The sequence below is a fragment of the Accipiter gentilis genome, chromosome 32 (assembly GCF_929443795.1).
Source record: "Accipiter gentilis chromosome 32, bAccGen1.1, whole genome shotgun sequence".
Taxonomy (NCBI): domain Eukaryota; kingdom Metazoa; phylum Chordata; class Aves; order Accipitriformes; family Accipitridae; genus Astur; species Astur gentilis.
In genome coordinates, this window is record NC_064911.1 from 7142123 (window position 1) to 7162518 (window position 20396).

At 42.5% G+C, this 20396-nt stretch overlaps 1 protein-coding gene across 1 annotated transcript; it reads left to right on the top strand.

Annotated features, from left to right (window-relative positions):
- The first annotated feature begins 5311 nt into the window (after positions 1 to 5311).
- Positions 5312 to 19775, top strand: ETS2 (ETS proto-oncogene 2, transcription factor). Its single transcript, XM_049835045.1, has 10 exons — positions 5312 to 5613; positions 9034 to 9105; positions 12151 to 12271; positions 14157 to 14276; positions 14727 to 14927; positions 15752 to 15835; positions 16635 to 16877; positions 17030 to 17293; positions 18005 to 18123; positions 19079 to 19775. Exons 2-10 carry the CDS (start codon positions 9034 to 9036, stop codon positions 19292 to 19294), a joined length of 1440 nt encoding a protein of 479 aa, XP_049691002.1. The 5' UTR covers positions 5312 to 5613; the 3' UTR covers positions 19295 to 19775.
- The last annotated feature ends 621 nt before the right edge of the window (positions 19776 to 20396 follow it).

The following is a 20396-nucleotide window of genomic DNA, read 5'->3' on the forward strand; positions in this document are numbered from 1 at the left end:
GGCTTGGGCACTCACAAGCAGGGGTATATGTCAGTATGAAAAAAAGAATCTTAAGTCGTTGTTCCAAAAGTATACCCAGTGCTCACACAGACAGTTCCCACTTACAAAAGTACAAGAGCAGCAGCAACAAGCAAGGCTTCCTAGCAATGGCCTCTCCCAATGCGTGGTGTAAACATCATTATCAATATACTGAGGGCTAATATCAATTTTTAAATAGTTGTGACAACTTACCAAGTGCCAGCATGCAACTTTTACAGCCACAGAATAATGATGCAAAACTCCTAGACTTTTTGGTGATGCAGGAGGAGAAGAGAGGAACCATACCCATCGCAAGATGAAGTACTGCCCTCGCTGGTAAAAGAAGCATGCCGCTGCCCACATAGGTGGGAGAGCAAATGTGGTGATGAAGGGCACATCACAGTGATTAGTGAGTTGAACAGGAAAATTGTAAGCCTGTACACAAGCAGGGTAATTCTTAAATGAAACCAGCAGTACATGAAATGCAGAGAATAAAAGAAAAAGCTCTGCTGCTAAAGGAAGCCCAAGTGTATTTTTTTGAACACAGTCATCCAAAAGTAGTTATTAAACTCTGCTGTTTCTGAATACACTTGGCCTTAAAATATTAACATGTGCTTTTTATTTTATGCCTCAGACTGCATGAAATGAATTAAATACACCCAAAATGGTATGAGCAATCTCTTAAGCACTAGCTAGTTTAACAGCTAATCTTCTGCCTTAGTATGAAAGGTAAAGGCTTAGGTTTTTCAAACATATGAGACATCATGCTACAGTTCATGTGTTAGGCATCTCTCCTGTCCACTGGCAACATTATTTGAGGCATGCTTGTAACATTTTCACTTAATTAGAAAATCAGAACCATAAGGACTTCAAATTTTTATACTTTACAGAGCTGGCAGTTTACTTTGTTTCCTTCAGTTTTATAAAGGTGAAATGTGGCGCTTTATGGGCAAAATGTAGCAATTTCTGGTACTGCTCAAACATGCTGACAGAACTTTGACATAGTATTTTTTTCTCCTCAGTAATTATTCACATAGGTTTGCACGTGCTCAGAATAATGACACACACATGAATAACTTGCTATACTTTGTGACTCACCTAGATGCCTTCGCAGAAATTATCTTGGTCATACTTCATGCACCAAACACCGTGGGGAGAACTTTTTGGTGGGGACAGTCAGTGGTGTTTTATTTTAACAGCAAAGAATATACGTCTGAGTGAAAGGTTGTTTGATATCCCCCTTTCCCCAATCCTGTATAAATATTGTGGTTTAGTTGTGTTTGAACGGTGGAGTCAATGAGTGTCATCCTTTGTTTCAATCATAATAGCATCAGTTTGAAGTTGCTATTTCAAACCGAGATAGTCGGGCCTTTATTTTTCAAAGACGTTATTTCCTGAGACCCTTTATGCTGTGATCTTATAGACGGTCACTACTGGAGCTTCATTGTTAATTGTCTTTTAGGGGCACAAATATACAGCGTCTTCTTTCAAATTCAGGATGACTCTATGTTTATTTACGTTACTGAATGCGAATGAACAAGGAGGCATCCCCGGTGCTGCAGGGATGTGAGGAGGAGTGGGAGGAGGCACAGGCCCATCAGCCATACTGCACCCCTGAGCACCCACCAGACGTCCGTGGGGGTCCCCCGGCGAGGGCTGCTCCAGCCCAGCACAGCCACCCCACTCCCCGCGGCAGCAGCAGCAGGAGGAGGAGGAGGAGGAGGAGAAGGAGGAGGAGGAGGAGGGGCACGTGTGCCCCAAACATACGCAGGCAGAGGAGCTGAGCCAACATGCAGATGAGTGCGCAACGCATACTTTGACAGCGCGACAGGGTTTTCACTCCTGTGTGTCCTCTCCTGTGGCGCAAGAGAAATTCTGGAGGAGTAAGTCATAGCTGCTTTGGAGCGCTGGCTGCAATGCAGCTCGTCCACATACCTGCAGCCTCGCATTCCCTCTCTATGCTTTAAACCTCTACATTTTTAGGATTGTATTCCCCCTCTTTGTTGGCCCTAGTGAGAATATGGTGTGCAGAGACTCAGTGAAGCCCTTCCCTGGGATGCCCGGACCATCAGCTGCTGCTCTTCTCCTCCTCCCCCTCTTTGCCAATGAACTCACAAATCAGCATTGCAGCTGCTTGGATCAGAAATATAGGGCCAGATTATCCCCTCAAATGATCCATTGCTTTCAGTGCAAAATGTCAGGTACTTACATACCTTAAAAACATCTAACAAGTTCCTTTACCTTAGTTCACTACAAGAAGGCAACTCTCCAGCAAAATGAGACACCATTGCAGAGAAAGGCAATTAAAAAAAACACCCCAGAAACAACCCCTTAGCACCCACTTGCAGTGTGGGTCCTCTTTCAAGCAAGAAATTTATGAGCAAGGAGGACTGAAAAAGTCTTATCTACCTGGTCTACCACAGAATCCCAGCACAATGACTTTTCAGCAATTTGGTCTTTAGTCTTTATCCCTTTTCTTTCCTTTTCCCTTTCTAGCCACTTCACTCTGGAATACCACAGCTAGCTCTTCCTCACTTCTGCAGAAAAAGAAAGCACCAGTAGGTCTGCAACAGCAACAAGAAAAAATATCGAAACTTTGCAGCATGGTGCGGATACCATGATTATTCTTAAGTTTATGCAGAACTCCCCCTTTTGTCCCTATGGCTGACAGTATGCCAACGCACACACGCATAACAACACAGGTAAGAAAGAGCTAAAGAAATTGTGAGGAGGATGGACAATTCCTGAAATAGAACAAAACACGCAGGGACACTAAAGAAGCAAACAAAACCAAAACTATTTTTTCTTTGACTTTCTAGCTTAAAGATGTTACACTTTGAAAATGAGCAGTACAGTGTGATCACAGAATTACAGAGTAACTCAGGCTGGAGAGGAGCGTGGCAGGTCTCTATTCCAACCTTCTGCTGGGGTTGCTCGGGGCTTTGGCCAGTCAAGGTCAGACACTCTCCATGGATGAAGCTTTTACTCGCACTGGGAACATTTATTTCCAAATATCCAGCGGGCATTTCCCCTGCTGCAACTGTGCACCTCTGGAAGAGTCTGGCTCTTTCTTTGCTATAACCTCCCATTAAGTAGTTGAAAATAGCAATGAGATTCCCCATTAGCCTGCTCTTCTCCAAAGTAATGAAACCCAGCTCCCTCCGCCCCTCCTCCATACATCATGTGCTCCAGCCCACTAAGCATGTACCACTTCTAATGAAGCAATAGTGTATTTCTATACTAAATATTATTTAATGCCATTAAATACTCTTATCTAAGAAGACTTACTTTAAAAATAAGAAATTTTAATAGAGCAAAATATGGCCAGGTTAATAATTTTGCTCTGGATCCCAGAACATTAATTTAGCAAGGAATAAATAACTCCCAGCCTTTTATCTTATCTTTTTGACAGATGTTTCCCCTATATAAAGGGTGGCATAATTGTTTTTGTCAGTGTTATAATTAAAATTGCTGTGCAGCTGACATACAGTTTTTAATGGTTTCCCTTAGGATTATAACAGATGTTGCCTTATTAGATCAGGACTCTCCTGAAGTAAGAAATGTCATTGGCATAATCAAGACACTTCTTGCAGTCTCTCAAAGTAGACTGTCACAATTTGCCCGGCGACATTTGACCCTAAGGAATGAAATATATCCCACTTTTCTAAGGAGAAAGTTTTCTGAACAGTTTGAAAGAAATACTAGAGAATCTTACTCTGGGGTAACAAGCTGTATGGTCCAGCTTTTGCTGTGGCCAGAAATAGCTGTAAAATATAGGAGGAGGGAGCCCTGACAACTGCAGCACCATCAGCCAAAGAAACTATGGCTTTTTAATGGCAAAAAGCAGTTACAGCTTAGACACTTGGTAAAGGGTAAGTTGAAATCTGGTGAGAAGTAGCAGTTATTGGGCTCCTATTACACGAAAAGTTACAACCATATGACACAAGTGTTAATTTGAAATGGGAGTTAGTTTAAATAAAGCAAGGTGTAATAGCAAGCTTAAAGAACAGCTTTTTAAGTGCAGTTTAGGTCCCTGGTGTTCACTGAAAATCTAGAGAAGTCGAGGGTGGAAGCAACAAGAAACTGTAGCTCCAGCTTGTTTTCTCCTCACAGCCCGGTGATTTACCGCTCCCGAGGCCGGCACCTGTAACCTGCGAGGTGGGTGCTGCGGGACGCAGGCTGCGGGGCAGGTCCCCTGAGCACCCACAGCAGGGCAGCTGCCGGACGGACACACCGCGGCTTCTTCCCAAATGGAGCATGGAGCGTGATGGCCGGCACACAGAGACGTCTCAAGCCAACACACCAGCTCAGGACAGTCAGGACACAGCTCCAGCGGGCAGCCAGACCGGGAGCCGGGGATCGCACGTGGATCCCCCCAGCCGGCTGCACCCAAAGTGTTTTAACACCACATAAGTCAGTCATCGGTAATGTGGCAAGAGAGGGAATTTAGGTGGCTCCAACGAGTGCGGAGCAAAGTAAAGCAGCCCACACCTCCTGTCTGCCGGTCCACCCAGTCTCTCCAACCTCTTGGGAGGAGCTCGCTTTGAGAAAATAACAGAAAGTTACTTTGTGTTTTGGTGGCGTAGAGCTCCTTACAACTTTCCCAGGGCTACCGAATTTTTTCAAGGTCTGCCGGCTCTGTTTTACCGACTGTGGCGCTTGGATCTGCAATTCGCAAGATGAAACCGTCAGTACAGCTTTCACATTGCATCTAGTTTATATTAAGAACTCCCCAAAATAATTGCAGAAGATGCAACATGACATAACTGCGGAATTTCCACAGCAGCAAGTGTCATAGTTTACTTATGAAAAGAGACTATTTATACAGATGCTTGGGTTTTATGGGTTAATTCTCCTAATCTTATCTATCTCGAGGACAGGTATTAATTAAAAATAAGCATGGAAAACGTGCAGCAAGAATTATCTCCTGTATAGCCGGGGGGGGGGGGGGGGGGGGGAGAGGAAAAAACAAAAAATCTGTCTCTCTGAACGAGCTGAACCTGTCTTTTCCTCTGCCCCTACCCAGCAGGGAGGAGGAGGAGGAGGAGGAGGAGGAGGAGGAGGAAGCCGGGGAAACGGCCCGGCCGTGGGGCAGCCCCCGGCGGCCCCGAGGGCGACTCGTCGGGTCCCGGCGCAGGCATCGGCGCGGCCCCCGCCGCCCCGGCGACGGCGACGACGACTGCAACAACCGGGTCGGCGGCGGCGAGAGGGGCCGGGCCTGCGGGGAGGCGGGTCCCGCCGCCGCCGCCACCTCCCCCCGCCCGCTGAAGAGCGCCTGCGAGGGCGGGCGGTGCGGCACAGCACGGCTCGCTTCAGCACGGCTCGGCTCGGCCGGCAGCGCCCACACACCCGCCGCCAGGCACCCGCCTTCCCTCCCTCCTCCCGCCCCCCTTCCTCCTCCTCCTCCTCCTCCGGGACTCTCCGCTGGGATCAGCCCGCCGCCGCTGTTGTTGTTGGCCGGCTCTGCCACATCGAGGATATTTTGGCTCCCGGAGAGGCGGCGGCGCCTTTTTCTCTTTGGACTCTGCGTGTGCGGTGCCGCCGCCGCCGGGGAGGGACGCAGAGGAGCGGGCGAGCGCCGGCCTCGGGGGCCAGGTGAGGCGGGGGCGGCCGCGGGGAGGGGGGGGCGGCTCGCCGGAACGCACCCACCCGCGCCGCGCCGCCGCCGGGGGCCGTAGTGGGGGGGGGCGCTCAGCGGCCTCCCGGAGAACCGGGCATGGCCCCTGGGACGGAGGCGCGGCCGGGCCCCGTGAGCGACCTCCGCCGGGGGGAGCCGCTGCCGGGGAGCGGGCAGACCCGGCGGGCGAAGGGGGCGGCGGGCGGAGGGGACCCCGCGGGGCGAAGGCCGGGGGCGGGAGGGGGGACGGGGACGACACACGCGTTGCCGGCGGCTGCCTCGGTGAGGCGGCTGGGCGCCCGGCGGGAAGGGGTTAATGGGCAGCGCGGTCTCTGGATTTGGTTAGTACTTTAAAGGGACTTCAAAAATGTTGGGCTGTATGATCTCCTCGTCTAACTTTTATGTGGGCGAGTGTGTCATATGTGTGAAAAGTCATACCAGCTCTCGGCTATCTCTCTCATCGGTGCTTGGGGAGCCCGAGAGCTGCGCGGGGGATCAGCGCTCCAAGGCGGGCGGTTGTCTCTTAACCTATTGGTACGGGGTTTTTTTTTTTGCCTGAAAAATTTGCCATTTTAAAGCAAAACAACAACCAGACATTCCCTGCCCCCCCCCCCCCCCCCCCCCAAAACCCCAAACAAACCTCAAACCAAAAAAACCCCAAACACAAAACCCCAGCGAAAAGCTGGCGGCGATGTGTCGTGCATGCTAGGATGGCTTAGATCTCCTTGTGGGTGATTCCCAGCTGAATCCAGCTGTGGGCAAGCACCTGGCTATTGCTGAAAAGAAGCTGATCAGAATTCAGGAGTATTAGTTAATAAGTGCCTGATCCTGTTGACCCTGTTCTGGTTCACCCACTCAGCTATGCGGGGGTGTTGAAGAAGGTGTCCTGCCAGTTAAACCAATTATAGCTGGCAAGTAGCAGTCATCAGCATTAGTGGAGGAGTTGGAAGTGAGGCCCAGTCACACCGTGTGCCTGCCCTAGTGTCTTTTCTGAACTTAAACAGCAGCTTTCCAAGTCCAGCAGCAAGCCAGCTTAACCCTTTGTGTCGCGAAAAGCCGTATTGCCTTTTCGGCTCCGCTTGTCTTGCGATGCCTCTGTAAGGGTTTTGGATCTCGGGCTGGAAACTTGTACTGCAGATGGGGAGAAAGCTGAGGTACAATGAGCGAAGGCTATAGAAATTCCAAACAAGATGAGAGATTTGGTTGGAGGAAGCAAGCTGGAGTGTTACAAAACATGCTAAAGATCTTCATGTGTTATTAGACCGGAGCTCGATGTCTAGTTTCTCATAAGCTGTGTAGCGCGCGGTCAAGGCCACAGAAAAAACGAGCAGCCTAGCATGGAGAAACAGTGACTTGGGTTGATGAGCAATGCCATGTAACGAAGACTTTGTATATACCTTTTGTTTTAGGACCCTAAACATTTCTAAAGAAACAAAAAAAAAAACCAGGAAGGAGAGAATCCCACTCCTTTTAGTCAATGGGGCAGTTCCTAACAGGATTCGTGTAGAGGCCAGGATTGTACCTGAAAGTGTCAGAAATCTTATTTGTAGCCCTAACTGGGGATCAGATCCGAACTTACTGAAACTATGTATAATGTTTTCACAAATACTTTCTCATTGGCAAGGCTTACAGCTGGTTATCCCTAGACACCAGAGCAGATTTCAAAGGCAAAACAGGGTGTTAGAAATTGCCATTTACTTTTTTAAAAGCCCAGCCGAATGCAAGGATAAACAGTTGTTTAAACTGTGGCAAATTTAACGAAAAGATTAGGATGCTTGTTGAGGGAGACTCATGCTGTGTAAAATTCTTTGCTGCTCAACGAGATGTGTAATTTAGATCAAATGTTTGTACGTGCTATTTGAGGTAAAAACCATCATTCAGTAGATTGCACTTTTGGGTAACATTAATGAAGTGTAAGTCGAATATTCCGTTTGTAGTCAGTGGATTTATTTCATTTCAGTGATAAGTCCCATACATCTGATAAGAGTGAAGTCAAAATGGGCCTTTCAGGTTAAGGACTCTGGATTTTTAAGTGACCCGCTATATAAGAGGATGAAAATGTTACTTGTCTTTGGCTGTTGGATGTTTTTATTTTCCTCTTTGCTTATATGGACGGCTTTTGAATGTGTTGTCGGTTTAATAGGCTGGGCTTATTTTGTGAAATTCCTAATTTGCCATCTTTTTCTGAGTTTAAGATTGTAGTTTGAGTTCTCTTTGTGTTAACACGCCTAAAAAGAGAACTTGCTTGTAAAAAGTGACCACAGTTTTGTGGAAGTATTGATAACGTCCTATGTGACTATTTAAATACAAATGCCCATTTTCAGACAGTTTCTGTGGAGCAAGATAGTTTAGCCCAATGCTGTGAAAAAGGAGAGGGAAAATTGTTGAGAGACAAGCTTGCCACAGTGTAGTCTGGTAAGGTATCGTTCACCAACGCCTGAATTACAGCATCAAAATAAACCTGAACAATGGCCATAAAACTGGCGTTATTACTTATGTTTGATCTCTCCCATAGGTCAGTAAAAGGATATGAATCTTATCGCTCTTTTTCTTAAGTGATATATAGGAGAACAAGTTATACAGGCCTCACACAACCCTGTTCCTGGTAATACAGGCAACATAATATAGCTTTGCCTTCAATAGCAGGAACACATTGATGGTGGTCCCATTATCAACTCTTTAAAAAGGGTATTATACTGCGTAAACCCTTTTCAATTAAAACTTAGACCCTCTAGAGCTTTTTAGATATGCTAATCCTATGTTTACAAAATGTGCAAGATAACATGCTTTGGAAATGCTTTATCTAGTAAAAGATGCAGATCGCCAATACCGAGTATTGGCTTCAATGATTATTCATAAAAGGGTGAAAGGGGTAAATGTTAGTACGTGAAGGTGTATCATGGTGAGCACTCTGTCACTTCTCTTCCTTCTTTTGAAAGCCAAAGTCCAAAGTGAATCGTGGCATGTGAGCAGGAATGTAATAAGCAAAAATAACACAAAAATGAATGTTTAAGATAACCCGTGAAAGTTGGAAAATATCTCAAAGGGATAGGTACTTGGTGGACAAAGGACTTCTGCAGGCTTTTCAGACTAGCAGAGTGAGGTACTAAAAGCCCTCTCGTCGGGTATCAGAAGCTAGCCATCCTCTTGTTTGCTCGTTTCATAAGACTTTAACAACAGTGATGCCTGTGAAAGGTCTTCCGTTTAAAAAGCTGCTTAAGCAAGATGGGAATTGTGCCCTGTGTGGTCGGGATGTAAGCAATGAGAAGGAAAAGCTTTCCCTGTAGCTCATTGCGAGACCTGTTCTGTAGTCTGTGCTGAAGCAGTGAGATATGTCTGTTAACATGCTTGCTTCCTCGGTAGCAACACTTTTCATGTGACCCTTCTCGTTTTTCCAGATGAGTGATTTTGGGATCAGGAACATGGATCAAGTAGCTCCTGTGTCTAACATGTACAGAGGCATGCTCAAGGTGAGTACTCTTGAGTACGTCCAAACCCAACTGGGGCATCTCCCAGCTAATGCATTTATTGTGTTCTTATTAATGCTAGTGCAGGAATTGTATAACCGTGCCAAGGTGAACACAGATATTCAGGTTTTAATTGCTTGCTTGTAACCTCTAATCTTCTTCTAGAGTGTTCCCACTAAGTTCAGTAGAGGTGTGAAATGCAGAACTGAAATAGGAAGATGTAACTCTTGCACCCCCAACCCTCTCCCCCAAGGAGGCTCCCTCCCTCCATCTCCCAAATCCTAAGAATTTGAAAATAGAAGGTAGACAAGAACTGAGATCAAATTCGTTGGAGTTGGTGGAACTTCTGCCTAAATAAAGGTTACAGGATTGACAGTAGGGCTGGTCTTTATATCTTTAACTTGATGAGACTGGCAAAGGGCTGTTCTGATAAAACTGGTTAGGTCTGATTAATTCAAGAGCATTGTATGAAGAAAAAGTAGGTTACTCACTTACTACATGCAACTATGTGACATGGAAGTCCAATACACTGTAAGAAACCAAATGCAGTTATTAAATACATTTTATCTTTAGAAAGACTGTGTCTGTTACCTTGTTTTGAAAGGAACTTAAAACTGAGGACAAATGAGAAGCAGACTATAAAGACTCAGTCTTTAAGGGCTTCCCACTTCCCCATTTGTGCAAATTGCTTTTTAATCCCAGTATCAATTTTTTACACAGCACTGATTAATGTAAACCAGATAAAGGTTAGGAAGACACTTTCTGCTCTCACTAACTTTGAGGAATGTCCATGTTTTGAAGAATCAGTTAGTTAGACTCTGGTATGCTAACTTCTCTGATGTTTTATGTCCCCTATTAGCTTTCTCTCCTGCCTACAACAACAACAAATCCACAAGAGATCCCCCAACTTAACAGTTCTGTGCTCTGTAACACAGTGGTTGTTCTGACCAGTTATTCAGTATTCAGTTGTCATATAATTAAGTCAAAATAGAGACCTGGATTCTACTATTTTGTAGCTGTTTGTACTTTTTTTACTTTTGTTTTTTAATAATTACTCTTGCATATGTTGAAAAGCCAAATAAAATGGTTGCATAACTGATAGGGCAAGCAGAATTTATGCTACATTGGGTTTTTCGCCTTTTACTACTATTAAATCAAGAACCTGCTTAAACATTAATTTTCTCCTTTTTGAAATATGAAACTAGCACAGTATGGATTTTACTTGTTCACATGCCACAGCATTTTTTCCAGTGACTCAGGATAGGGGTCAGCTATTTACACAAAACACAGGAGTTTCCAGATTGTGTTGAAAGAACTTGCCCTTTCTTTTAGGTACTAGTGATGAGTCAGTGCTTTTATCTAGTAATGTATAAAGAATCTTTTACTAGCAGATTTGGCAATTCTTATTAACTTGTTTCATTCAGATGTAAGCCTTTTCATGGGTTGGCTTTGACTCTGGTTGCGGGGGGGGGAGGTACCTGAACCAACTATACACAATTTGTCTCTGCTGGCCAGTGCTCAGTGGAGATTTCTGAATCCATTTAACCAAGGCATGATATTGTTTACTTTACCAGCTTTTTCTTCTGTGGGGTGTATGCTTTCATAATGTACTAGGATGCATTGCAGCTTGTTATAAAAAGACAACTAAAAAATTATGGTTCCTTGTTTCTACTAGGGTTAATGTAATTTGGGGAGATTGGGGAAGGGGATGACACACAAGGCACCTGGTGCAAAAAGACTCTGAGCCACTTGAAACTTTGTGGTGACATAAAAAGGAAAGTTACGGAACGTGAGGAAATATTAATACTCATTCGCTATTCCAGAAACATAGTTCAGGTTGCTTTTGCATCACACATGAATACTGCCCTGAAGAATCTTTGCCTTGTCCTCAGCTAAATCCTCTGCCTTGGCATAAGCTGGCAGACCAGTGAATGCTTAAAACAAATAAGCACTTGCAAGTTGCCTTTGTCTCCAGCTCCCTAAACTGCAGTAGCTGCCATGAGCAAGCTGTAGCTTTCCAGAACAATGTTCTATCCTCAGGTGCTTTTAAAAATCTCAGTGGCAACTTTTATCCATCTGTGCCTCTAGATATTACAGATACGATTTCCTTGTGACTAACGGGCAAGTTGCATAACTTGTTTTTAAAGTTATTTCTTCCTCTGTTAGCCCCCCGAAGACTAATGTGGCTGGGGGAATCTAGTAAAAGCACTAGTATTTCTAGCATACACAATTGACACAAGTTAAGTTTGAAAGAAGTTGGGTTTTCAAAATATAACAATATTAATAGAATGTTGACAATACATCAGTAGAATCCACCTTTATCTAGAATATTTTTATCATTCCTGTTTATCCCTTGCTGTATAATGAAACTGGCAGTGTCTCAGTGAGCATCTGAGTACTTGAAAGACTGCAAAATGTGGTAACTGGCAAATCCAGTAACTCAGAAGTGTAAAAGTCACAGCAAAGGAGTAATATCTTTCCTCAAGTCCTCTAAAGCTGTCTGTATAGCTTCAAGTTATGTGGTTCAGATTAAACTTTTCATTTTCAAAAAAAAAAAAAAAAAAGCTGCATAAATTGACTGTAGGTCTTGCACTGGCAGTTGCTTTTCCATAATTTACTGATCCTTCCTCTGCCATCAAGTACTCAAGTGGACAGTTGATTTAAAGGGTTAAGGAAATAAGGAATTCTTTAAAATATACCTGGAAATAAATATATATTTATCTACACACTCACATGTGCATTCTCTATTGTTAAGATCCTCAACTGCAGGAAAACTAAGAATATCCTTACTTGGCTTTACTGTAACCTGCAGAACATGCCACTCGCCTAGCACTGCGGTCTGAATGTTAGCTGTTTCGTATTCCTGTACAAGAAGCCATGCTATCATTGTGTTTATATGTCAAAGGCACAAGTTAGCTGATTCAAGACAGTGGTTGTGCATGATCTCCAAATCTAGGAAGTCTAACCCAGCCACTTCCTAGCAATGAAGTTGACAGTGCTCTAGCAGAAATGCTCACATTGGTTTTTATTTATTCTGTTGCTTTGCAGCGTCAACCGGCATTTGATACCTTTGATAGCTCGAACTCTCTGTTTGCTGGGTATTTTTTGTCACTAAATGAAGATCAAACACTTCAAGAAGTGCCAACGGGATTTGATTCTACTTCTTATGGTAACTCTTCACTTTGTTCCTTGGTCTGGTCAGCAGATCAGAATTTTGTGGGGTCTGTCTAACATTTCATGGTTTTACTCTTAAGTGGAACATGGATTTCCCTAAAAAGAAGTGTTTTAGTAGACAGATGTCTGTGTACGTGCTTGATTTTGTCCATGTGAGTCGCTTTGTGGATAGTTGCTGTTCTCTGTACTGAAAAGGAATGGGAACTGGGATTCAGTAGCCTAATAGACTGACTGTCCATGGAAGAAGCCTTAATAGGTATTAAAGCAGAGCTAAGAGAGTTTAAAAAATAATAATAAAAAAAATTTTGTGTATTTAAACTTGCAACATCTTAACCGTAATTAAAATGCAAATATTCTGCAAGCTCCTTTCTTGACCCTCTGGTGTTAAATCCCAGTACGTTTACTCCATACCTTAAAAAACAGGGTTAGGGATGTTTACAGTTTGGGGTTGGGTGGGGTTTTTTTTTTCCTCTTTTCTTTTTTTTTCTTTTTAATATGTAGGACAGTACCTACCAAGAATTCTCTACAAACCCTCGCCTAAGATCCCTGACAAAACAGGGAGTTTTGTCCAAAATGTAGATATTTTACCAGATGCTGCCTTTATCTCCCCTTAGGGGGGGGGAAAAAAACCAACAAAACCTCAAACCTCTGAAAACCACCAGTCCTTTGTTCTAATGTGATTCTAATCAGTCACCCTCTTTGGTCAGCAAAGCAAGTCCTAGCAGATACTGAGGATGGGTGTGGTAAAAACAGAAGTTAAGCACAGGCTGGTAATGAGCTCCACTTGCTTGGTCAAGTGGAGCCTGTAGATAGTCTAGGAGAACGAGAAGAGCCACACAGCTTCATGAACTGCCAAGTTCATTGCTTTTATATACCCTGGCACCGTTATATGCCTCTTTTCAAATGCGACCTGTGTGTGAGTTCTTAGAAGCTCTCAAATGTTCAGGGATGCATAGCATAGCAAGTTGGTTAAGTTGTCTTCAAATTACCTCTAGCTTAATGACACCAATCACACACAAAAAAAATATCAGTAAAAGGTTTCCTAATTTGAAACATCTAGGAATTGTGGTTGGCTTTCTTCAACTTAGAAGTTCTTTCAGAGTAAAATAAGGCATCTTCTGGTGAAAATTGCCCAATAAGAAGGGCTGAGTGGAAGCCAAATTTGTCCATAAAATGGAATCTACTTGCAAATTTAAAAATTGGTTAAGCAGATTAGTAATTTATACTGGCATAGGACAGTGCTGACTTTGGATTTTGTTGCATTATTTAGACACTGGGTACCAGCTTACCAGGCACATTTTTTTTTGTTCTGATGGTAGTATAATCTATTGCACCATGTACTTGGGTGATTGAGATGAATGGAAAGGTCTGAAATACAGTCCATTGGAAAGCAGTGTTAAACAGTGCGAGTTAGCTCTTCACAACCCTACTATCAGTTACTTTAGGTCTCAGACTAAATGAAGACTGTCTGGAGTTATCAGGAAGCTTGAGGTCAAGCTATAGGTGACTAAATAGGAATAAGCAGTCTCATATTTCCTTTACTATTACTTTTTTTTTTCTTTAAGTTTCCCCGCAGCAAGGGCAGTTTATGTAACTACTAAGAGTAAATGAGGATCTATATCATGGAAAGCTGCAAAGCTTTAACTTAATGTGATGCAATTTTATCAAACCAGTAGCATAGCGATTTTAGTGTTGATATATTAAGTCTTTGATTTATTATATCAGAAAATGGATCTACAGTGTTTATTTCTGGTTTTAAAATATCTAGTTTGTAGCATCCTTTTCTTATTCTTCAAATAAAGCAGCGAAAACCTGTCATTCCTTTCACTGGCCTAGAAGTTAATGTAACTTCTCTTTCCCCTCCACCCCTTTTCTTGTAGAGTCGAACAACTGTGAATTGCCTCTGTTAACCCCGTGCAGTAAGGCTGTGATGAGTCAGGCCTTGAAAGATACTTTCAGTGGTTTCACAAAGGAACAGTGTCGGCTGGGTATCCCAAATAGTAAGTGTTTTCTATTTATAAGCTTTTTTTTTTTTTTTTTTTTTTAATGCTAAGGAGGAGGCTGAATAGCGGCTCTTACAAAAGAGAAAGAATGATGTCAGTAGGAAATACAAGAATGGATCCTATGTGAATCTGGCACAGCTTGACTTGGAAAGACCAGACTTGCTGGTATTAAAAATGGGTGCATGGAGAGCTCATGGTTTGGCAGCATAAGAGAGAATCAAGTAAGCTGAGGACATCTCTGATTGCAAGTGAATGCAGAAGGAAAATAGAGGACTGTTTTTTTGTTTGTTTGTTTGTTTTTAAAATTCAAGAATACATTCATTCTGAATTCATTCAGAACGAAGTAACTTGGGTAAACAAATTTTTTTCATTCGCTGCCTTCTAATGAAGATTATTTGAAAAAGGTCAGGAGTTATCTCTAAATGCTGGATACTTTCTGTCTTGCAGATCCCTGGCTGTGGACTGAACAGCAAGTTTGCCAGTGGCTTTCATGGGCTACTAATGAGTTTAGCTTGGCAAATGTGAACTTCCATCAGTTTCTTATGAGTGGCCAAGACTTGTGCAACCTGGGTAAAGAGCGTTTCCTGGAACTGGCACCTGACTATGTGGGTGATATTCTGTGGGAACACCTGGAACAGATGATAAAAGGTAGTTACAAAGCCAGAAAGAGCTGTCCCCCCAGAAACGTGACTCTTTCAACCCTTGTTTCACTATGGAGGGCTTTTATTACATATAAAAACTCAAAATGAACTTTAAAACTTCGTTAATAAAAGCATTATCAGAACCATTAATACAAACTTGGTGTGCAAAGCACAGATGCCGATATCTGCAGAAATCATTCCATGTTCAGCCCGAGTATCTGTTGCGGTCAGGCCTTATTTGGAATAATCATTGAAATAAATGAGATTAGGATGAGGCTACTGTAATACCCCATTTAAAAACAAAAATTAACCAAGAGTTGGACAAAATTTGTTCACTTATTATTACAAGTTTTTGTTCCTTTAATGTAGTGTTTTGAGGTAATTCAATGAATGAATGTAAAGAAGTCAAAGTCACCTAGAGGTGTCTTAGGTGAGCACTGATGGTATTGCTAAAACCCAACATACGGTGCCCTGTGAGTTCCATTGGGTTTGGAGTGTAGCATTTAGTAAATCCACTAAAGACATTACATTAAGGACTTGGACCTTAAAACGCACTGCAATTATTGTTGTTTCTAAGTTTTATGTTAAAATTCATTTGGTATGATGGTTTTCAAGCCTGTTGGAAGTTGGTTAGGTTTTTTGGTGTGGGTTTATTCAAGAGAGAGAATGCAATGCAGTGCATTAGTAAAACTTATGTGAATGATGACCCCAAAATACTAAAGAGAGTCAGAAGCTTTTCATGGCATACAGGTCAGATCTTTAAAAGTACAAAACTAAATTTTCCCTCTCTTTTTTTTTTCTTTTTTTTTTTCCCCCCCCTCCTCTCCCCAGACAGCCAAGAGAAAACGCAAGATCAATATGTGGAGAACTCTCATCTCACCTCAGTTCCTCACTGGGTCAATAATAATTCCTTAAGTAAGTATTTTAAGAAACTTGACATTTTACATCTCTCAGTTTATTCTAAGTGTGTCACAGATCTCAGTTTAAAAACAAAACCACCAGAATAATTACTGTGCTTGAGGAGAACAGTTGACTTCAGTTGCTACAGTCTTCTTTCCAAGTATTGTTTAATTGTCATCTAATTATTATTGGAAATCTATTGAAAAGCAAAGCCTTTGAGAAAGTCATATTTCCCCTTGGTATGCCAAAGCCTACATCTGTGGAGCAGAATGACCAATCCCACCTCTAGCAAACAGAGTCAAAAACTAGCATCACTGGGGAGCAGCAAGAGTTATGTTTAGGCCTTTTTGAAGACTGTGGAAGTGTAATAGAGCTTTTGAAAGTGTGTGGGATGCAGTGCTACCTCCCTCTGTTTGATTGACTGGTGTTGTATTTCATTCTCCCACAGTCAATCTCCAGCTCAACTGTATTACACCACTTAATGATGAGGGCCTTACTCAAAACCACTTAAGCTTCTCCAGCTTTTTCTGTAGCCCTGTAGTTTCCTTGAAGAACAAACAATAGACATATTTGTGGTTGGCGTGTTATAGAGGGAGATTTACAGGATCTGATCTAAAGCCCATTAGATGGGGATCTTCTCGCTGATTTCGGTAGCCTTTCTGGTTGGTCTGTAGCATCTGTCACCCTTAGCTGGATTTTCATGGGAAAATTACTTCTTGGTGGCACAACTGTAGTGAGGTGCTGGAGGTGTATTAGTCTGTTTAAGGGTCTGCAGGGAAAATCATCTAATTAATTCTTTCATTTCTTTCTTCAGCTGTTAATGTAGATCAGAACTCCTATGGTATGCAAATGCCTGGATACCCTAAAGCCCTCAGTTATCCCAAACCCAGTCTCCTGACTGATATCTGTCAGACTTCCACGGGACCAAATCTCCTCAATCCAGAACCAGAGTTTTCATTGTTCCCTAAAACCCAAGCAGATGCTGTTGGTGTGAACTACTGTGCAGTAAATCAAGATTTCCCAAGAAGCAATCTGAACTTGCTGATAGATAATTCTGGTGAGTCATCATCTGCATAATAACCATGGGTCCAAGGCCATATTTTGTATGTCTTTTCCTCCATTGCATAATTTATATATACAAGCTACACTGGGGGAAGAAAATAAACCCTACAACACTTTTCTCTTTTCTTATTTTTTTGTTTTATAAAGGTAAGCTTAGAGAACACGAATCTAGTGACAGTGGTGCAGAAAGTTATGAAAGCTCAGATTCGATGCTACAGTCCTGGAACAGCCAGTCATCATTAGTGGATTTACAGCGTGTGCCATCCTATGAGAGTTTTGAAGATGACTGTAGCCAGTCCTTGTGTCTGAACAAACCTACAATGTCTTTCAAAGACTATATTCAAGAACGAAGCGATCCTGTAGAGCAAGGGAAACCAGTTATACCAGCAGCAATTCTAGCTGGCTTTACTGGTAAGTAGTGAAGCAAAATGGTCACTCCTCTTCTTATGCAACATCAATATTCTCTATAAATGTGTAGGATGGTGATAAAATTGTATACTTGTAATGTATGCCTTGCAAGTTAGTCAGAGACCACTACTTGTGCAGAGTTTCAGTTTTAAATGTTACTAAAGAAAGCCTTATAGGATTGTTCATCTAAAGCAAGAACAGCAGATATGTCAGAACATGTAAAACTCAAGTGTACTTTTTGATCTGTTTGAAAGAGGGAAACTTGGACAAAATCCCTCACACTCAGGAGTTTCTGCTGGTGTTGGCTTGTTGGTTAAGACCTTGTTCCTGTACTCCTTGCTGAAATTGGTTTTTCCTCTAGAACATTGGCCAAGCCAAGGACAGCAGGACAAGCCCTGGAATTTGAAATGAAGCTGATGGGAAGTGGGAGTGAGGGCTAAGAGATCCATATCACAAGGGGAAGGACATAGCTTTTGTCAAATCCTGTGTTTCCATGGAAAAAGCTGACTTGTTTTAATTTTAATGTGTTCAGGAGCAGATTTGTGTAATAGAGAAAAACCTTAGGTTATTTGATATTTAAAAAAAAAAAAAAAGGTAAATCAGAGTAATTGCAAGATCTATCCTGTGATATGAGTATGGTCACATACACTGGTTGTGGTAAGAGCTTGCAGAAGTACTAATTGTGGTTTTTCCCCACCCTGTCTCTCTCCACAGGCAGTGGACCTATACAGCTATGGCAATTCCTTCTGGAGTTACTGACTGACAAGTCCTGTCAGTCATTCATTAGTTGGACAGGAGATGGATGGGAATTTAAACTTGCTGACCCAGATGAGGTATGTGGCTAATTGTGATGATCAAAAAGATTCAGGGTCTGATCTGCCATCTGTGGGCCTAGTCTTGAATATAAAGAATTTACATGATCAGACCCTTGCTGAAATCTCTTCATCTGCAAATTCTTTATTGTATAGTCAGGATTGCTGTGGGATGTTCCCCCCTTTCCTCCCACCCAGGGACATCAGCATCTGCTTGTAGTTAGGGGAACACATTGTATAGCTTGAAACATAAAGGTAGCATACAGAGTTAGTTCTTTTGACAGTATAATACTGTAGATTAGCTTACTGGATGTAGTTGAATCAACAATGCCTGGGATTGCACGAAGGCATGGGGAAAATACACTCTGCATATCACCATTCTTCTAGATACACAGCAAATATGGTAGTGCTGGTTCTTAAAACATTTTGGGAACTTACAGATTTAGTCATTAAAAATAACTAGAATGCATTTTCATTCATTTTCTGATACTGTTATCAGTAGGAAAATTATTGCATTAAGAGATGTCATAGAAAGTCCACTGAAGCCTTTATTAAAAAAAAAAAAAGGGGGGGGGGAATCATTAACTCCAAGGAACTTCATATAATTCAACTTCGATTCTACTGAGCAGCATGGGACTGCTCTTTAAAAATTAACGCTTAAATGGTGTTTTCTTGAGAGGAGACTGTATTTCAAATAAACTTGATCTCCATAAACACACTTTGGCCCATCCATTACAAACAGGTATTCTTTTCACTGCTATCCCATTCTCCGGAAACTGCTGCCAATAATTGTCTCGGAGCATGTTCAGCTGAGGGGTCAGTCGCCACCTCCTCTCTTATCTGAGTTTGGGACACCCAGAGCAAATAAATGCAGTTATTAAAACCTTTTCTCAGTCAGAGCATTTTATCAGCCACCGAGTAGAAGAACATGACTTAAATAAACACTTTGCATTTTGCTTTCTTTTTGGACTGACAGGTGGCACGGAGGTGGGGAAGGAGGAAAAACAAGCCAAAAATGAACTATGAGAAGCTCAGCCGAGGCCTACGCTACTATTATGACAAGAACATCATCCACAAGACTTCAGGGAAACGCTACGTGTATCGCTTCGTGTGCGACCTGCAGAACCTGCTGGGGTACACGGCGGAGGAGCTGCATGCGATGCTGGGGGTGCAGCCTGACACGGAGGACTGAGCCTGACGACGTGGTGCTGCAGGGGTGAAGAACACGTGTTGGGACTGTGTCTGGGAACCATCTGCAGTCAGTTCTTCTGGCTGTTTGGATGGGTGCGACTGTTGGGAAATAAGGACCTTAACTGATTTTGTAACCGGGGAGAGCTGGAAGGAAGTGGCCTTATTTCATCAGTGGCTTCGGGTGTTGCCATGTCAGGCACTTGAGCGGCGTGGAAGTCAGCAGACCCCAGCTCTGTCACGAAGACCTGGAAGTGCTCTCAGGTTAAGCATTTCGACTACCTGTACTGCCATGTAAAGAGTTTTGGCTACTTACACTGCCATTTAGTGATGGGTTGGCTTTAAAACCAAAGGTTGGATGAGAAACGAGTGATGCAGCAGAACTATTGCTCAGCTATTTTAAAATACCGTCGTCCTTGCTTACATCTTACATCATGCAATTTATTTTAAAAAAAAAAACAACAACACAAAAACAAACAAACAAATAAACACAACCAAAAAAAACCCCAACCCCAAACTAATTTATTTTAAATGAGCAGTAAGGAGAATCGATATTAGTTTTGTTCTAAAGCACGTTTTATTATTATTACAACTACTACTCCAGAAATGTGCTGCATAGGTACATAAACACTCTGTGTCCAAAACCAGATGTAGCAACTGTTAACAAAAAATAAGACCCTTTAAAGAAGGGAAGGAAAATCATACCATTTCAATATTCAGTTTGTATATATTCTGTGATTCTTTTTGAAACTCTGTAATGTTGCTATTTAACAGATACTGTATAGTGTAAATTAAACTAATTGTATGTGTGTGTTTGAAATAGGATGAATGTGAACTTATCAAATGGGGGTTTTTTTCCATGTTTGTCTAGGATATACAACCTTCTGCAAATATTTAATTGGCCTGAGAGACAACATAAGTGCTCAGTATGCATGCATATGGTATGCCTATGATATGAAGGGGGGGTGGGGAGGGGAGGCTGGCTCAGTATTTGGCTGAGACTGAAGCTGGCAATTCTTTGTGCATTTTGGCATTTTTACAAGATACTAATGTTATATTCTGGGACATAAAAGGCCTGTTTGTGGTTTCTTCTGTAACTGAAAATG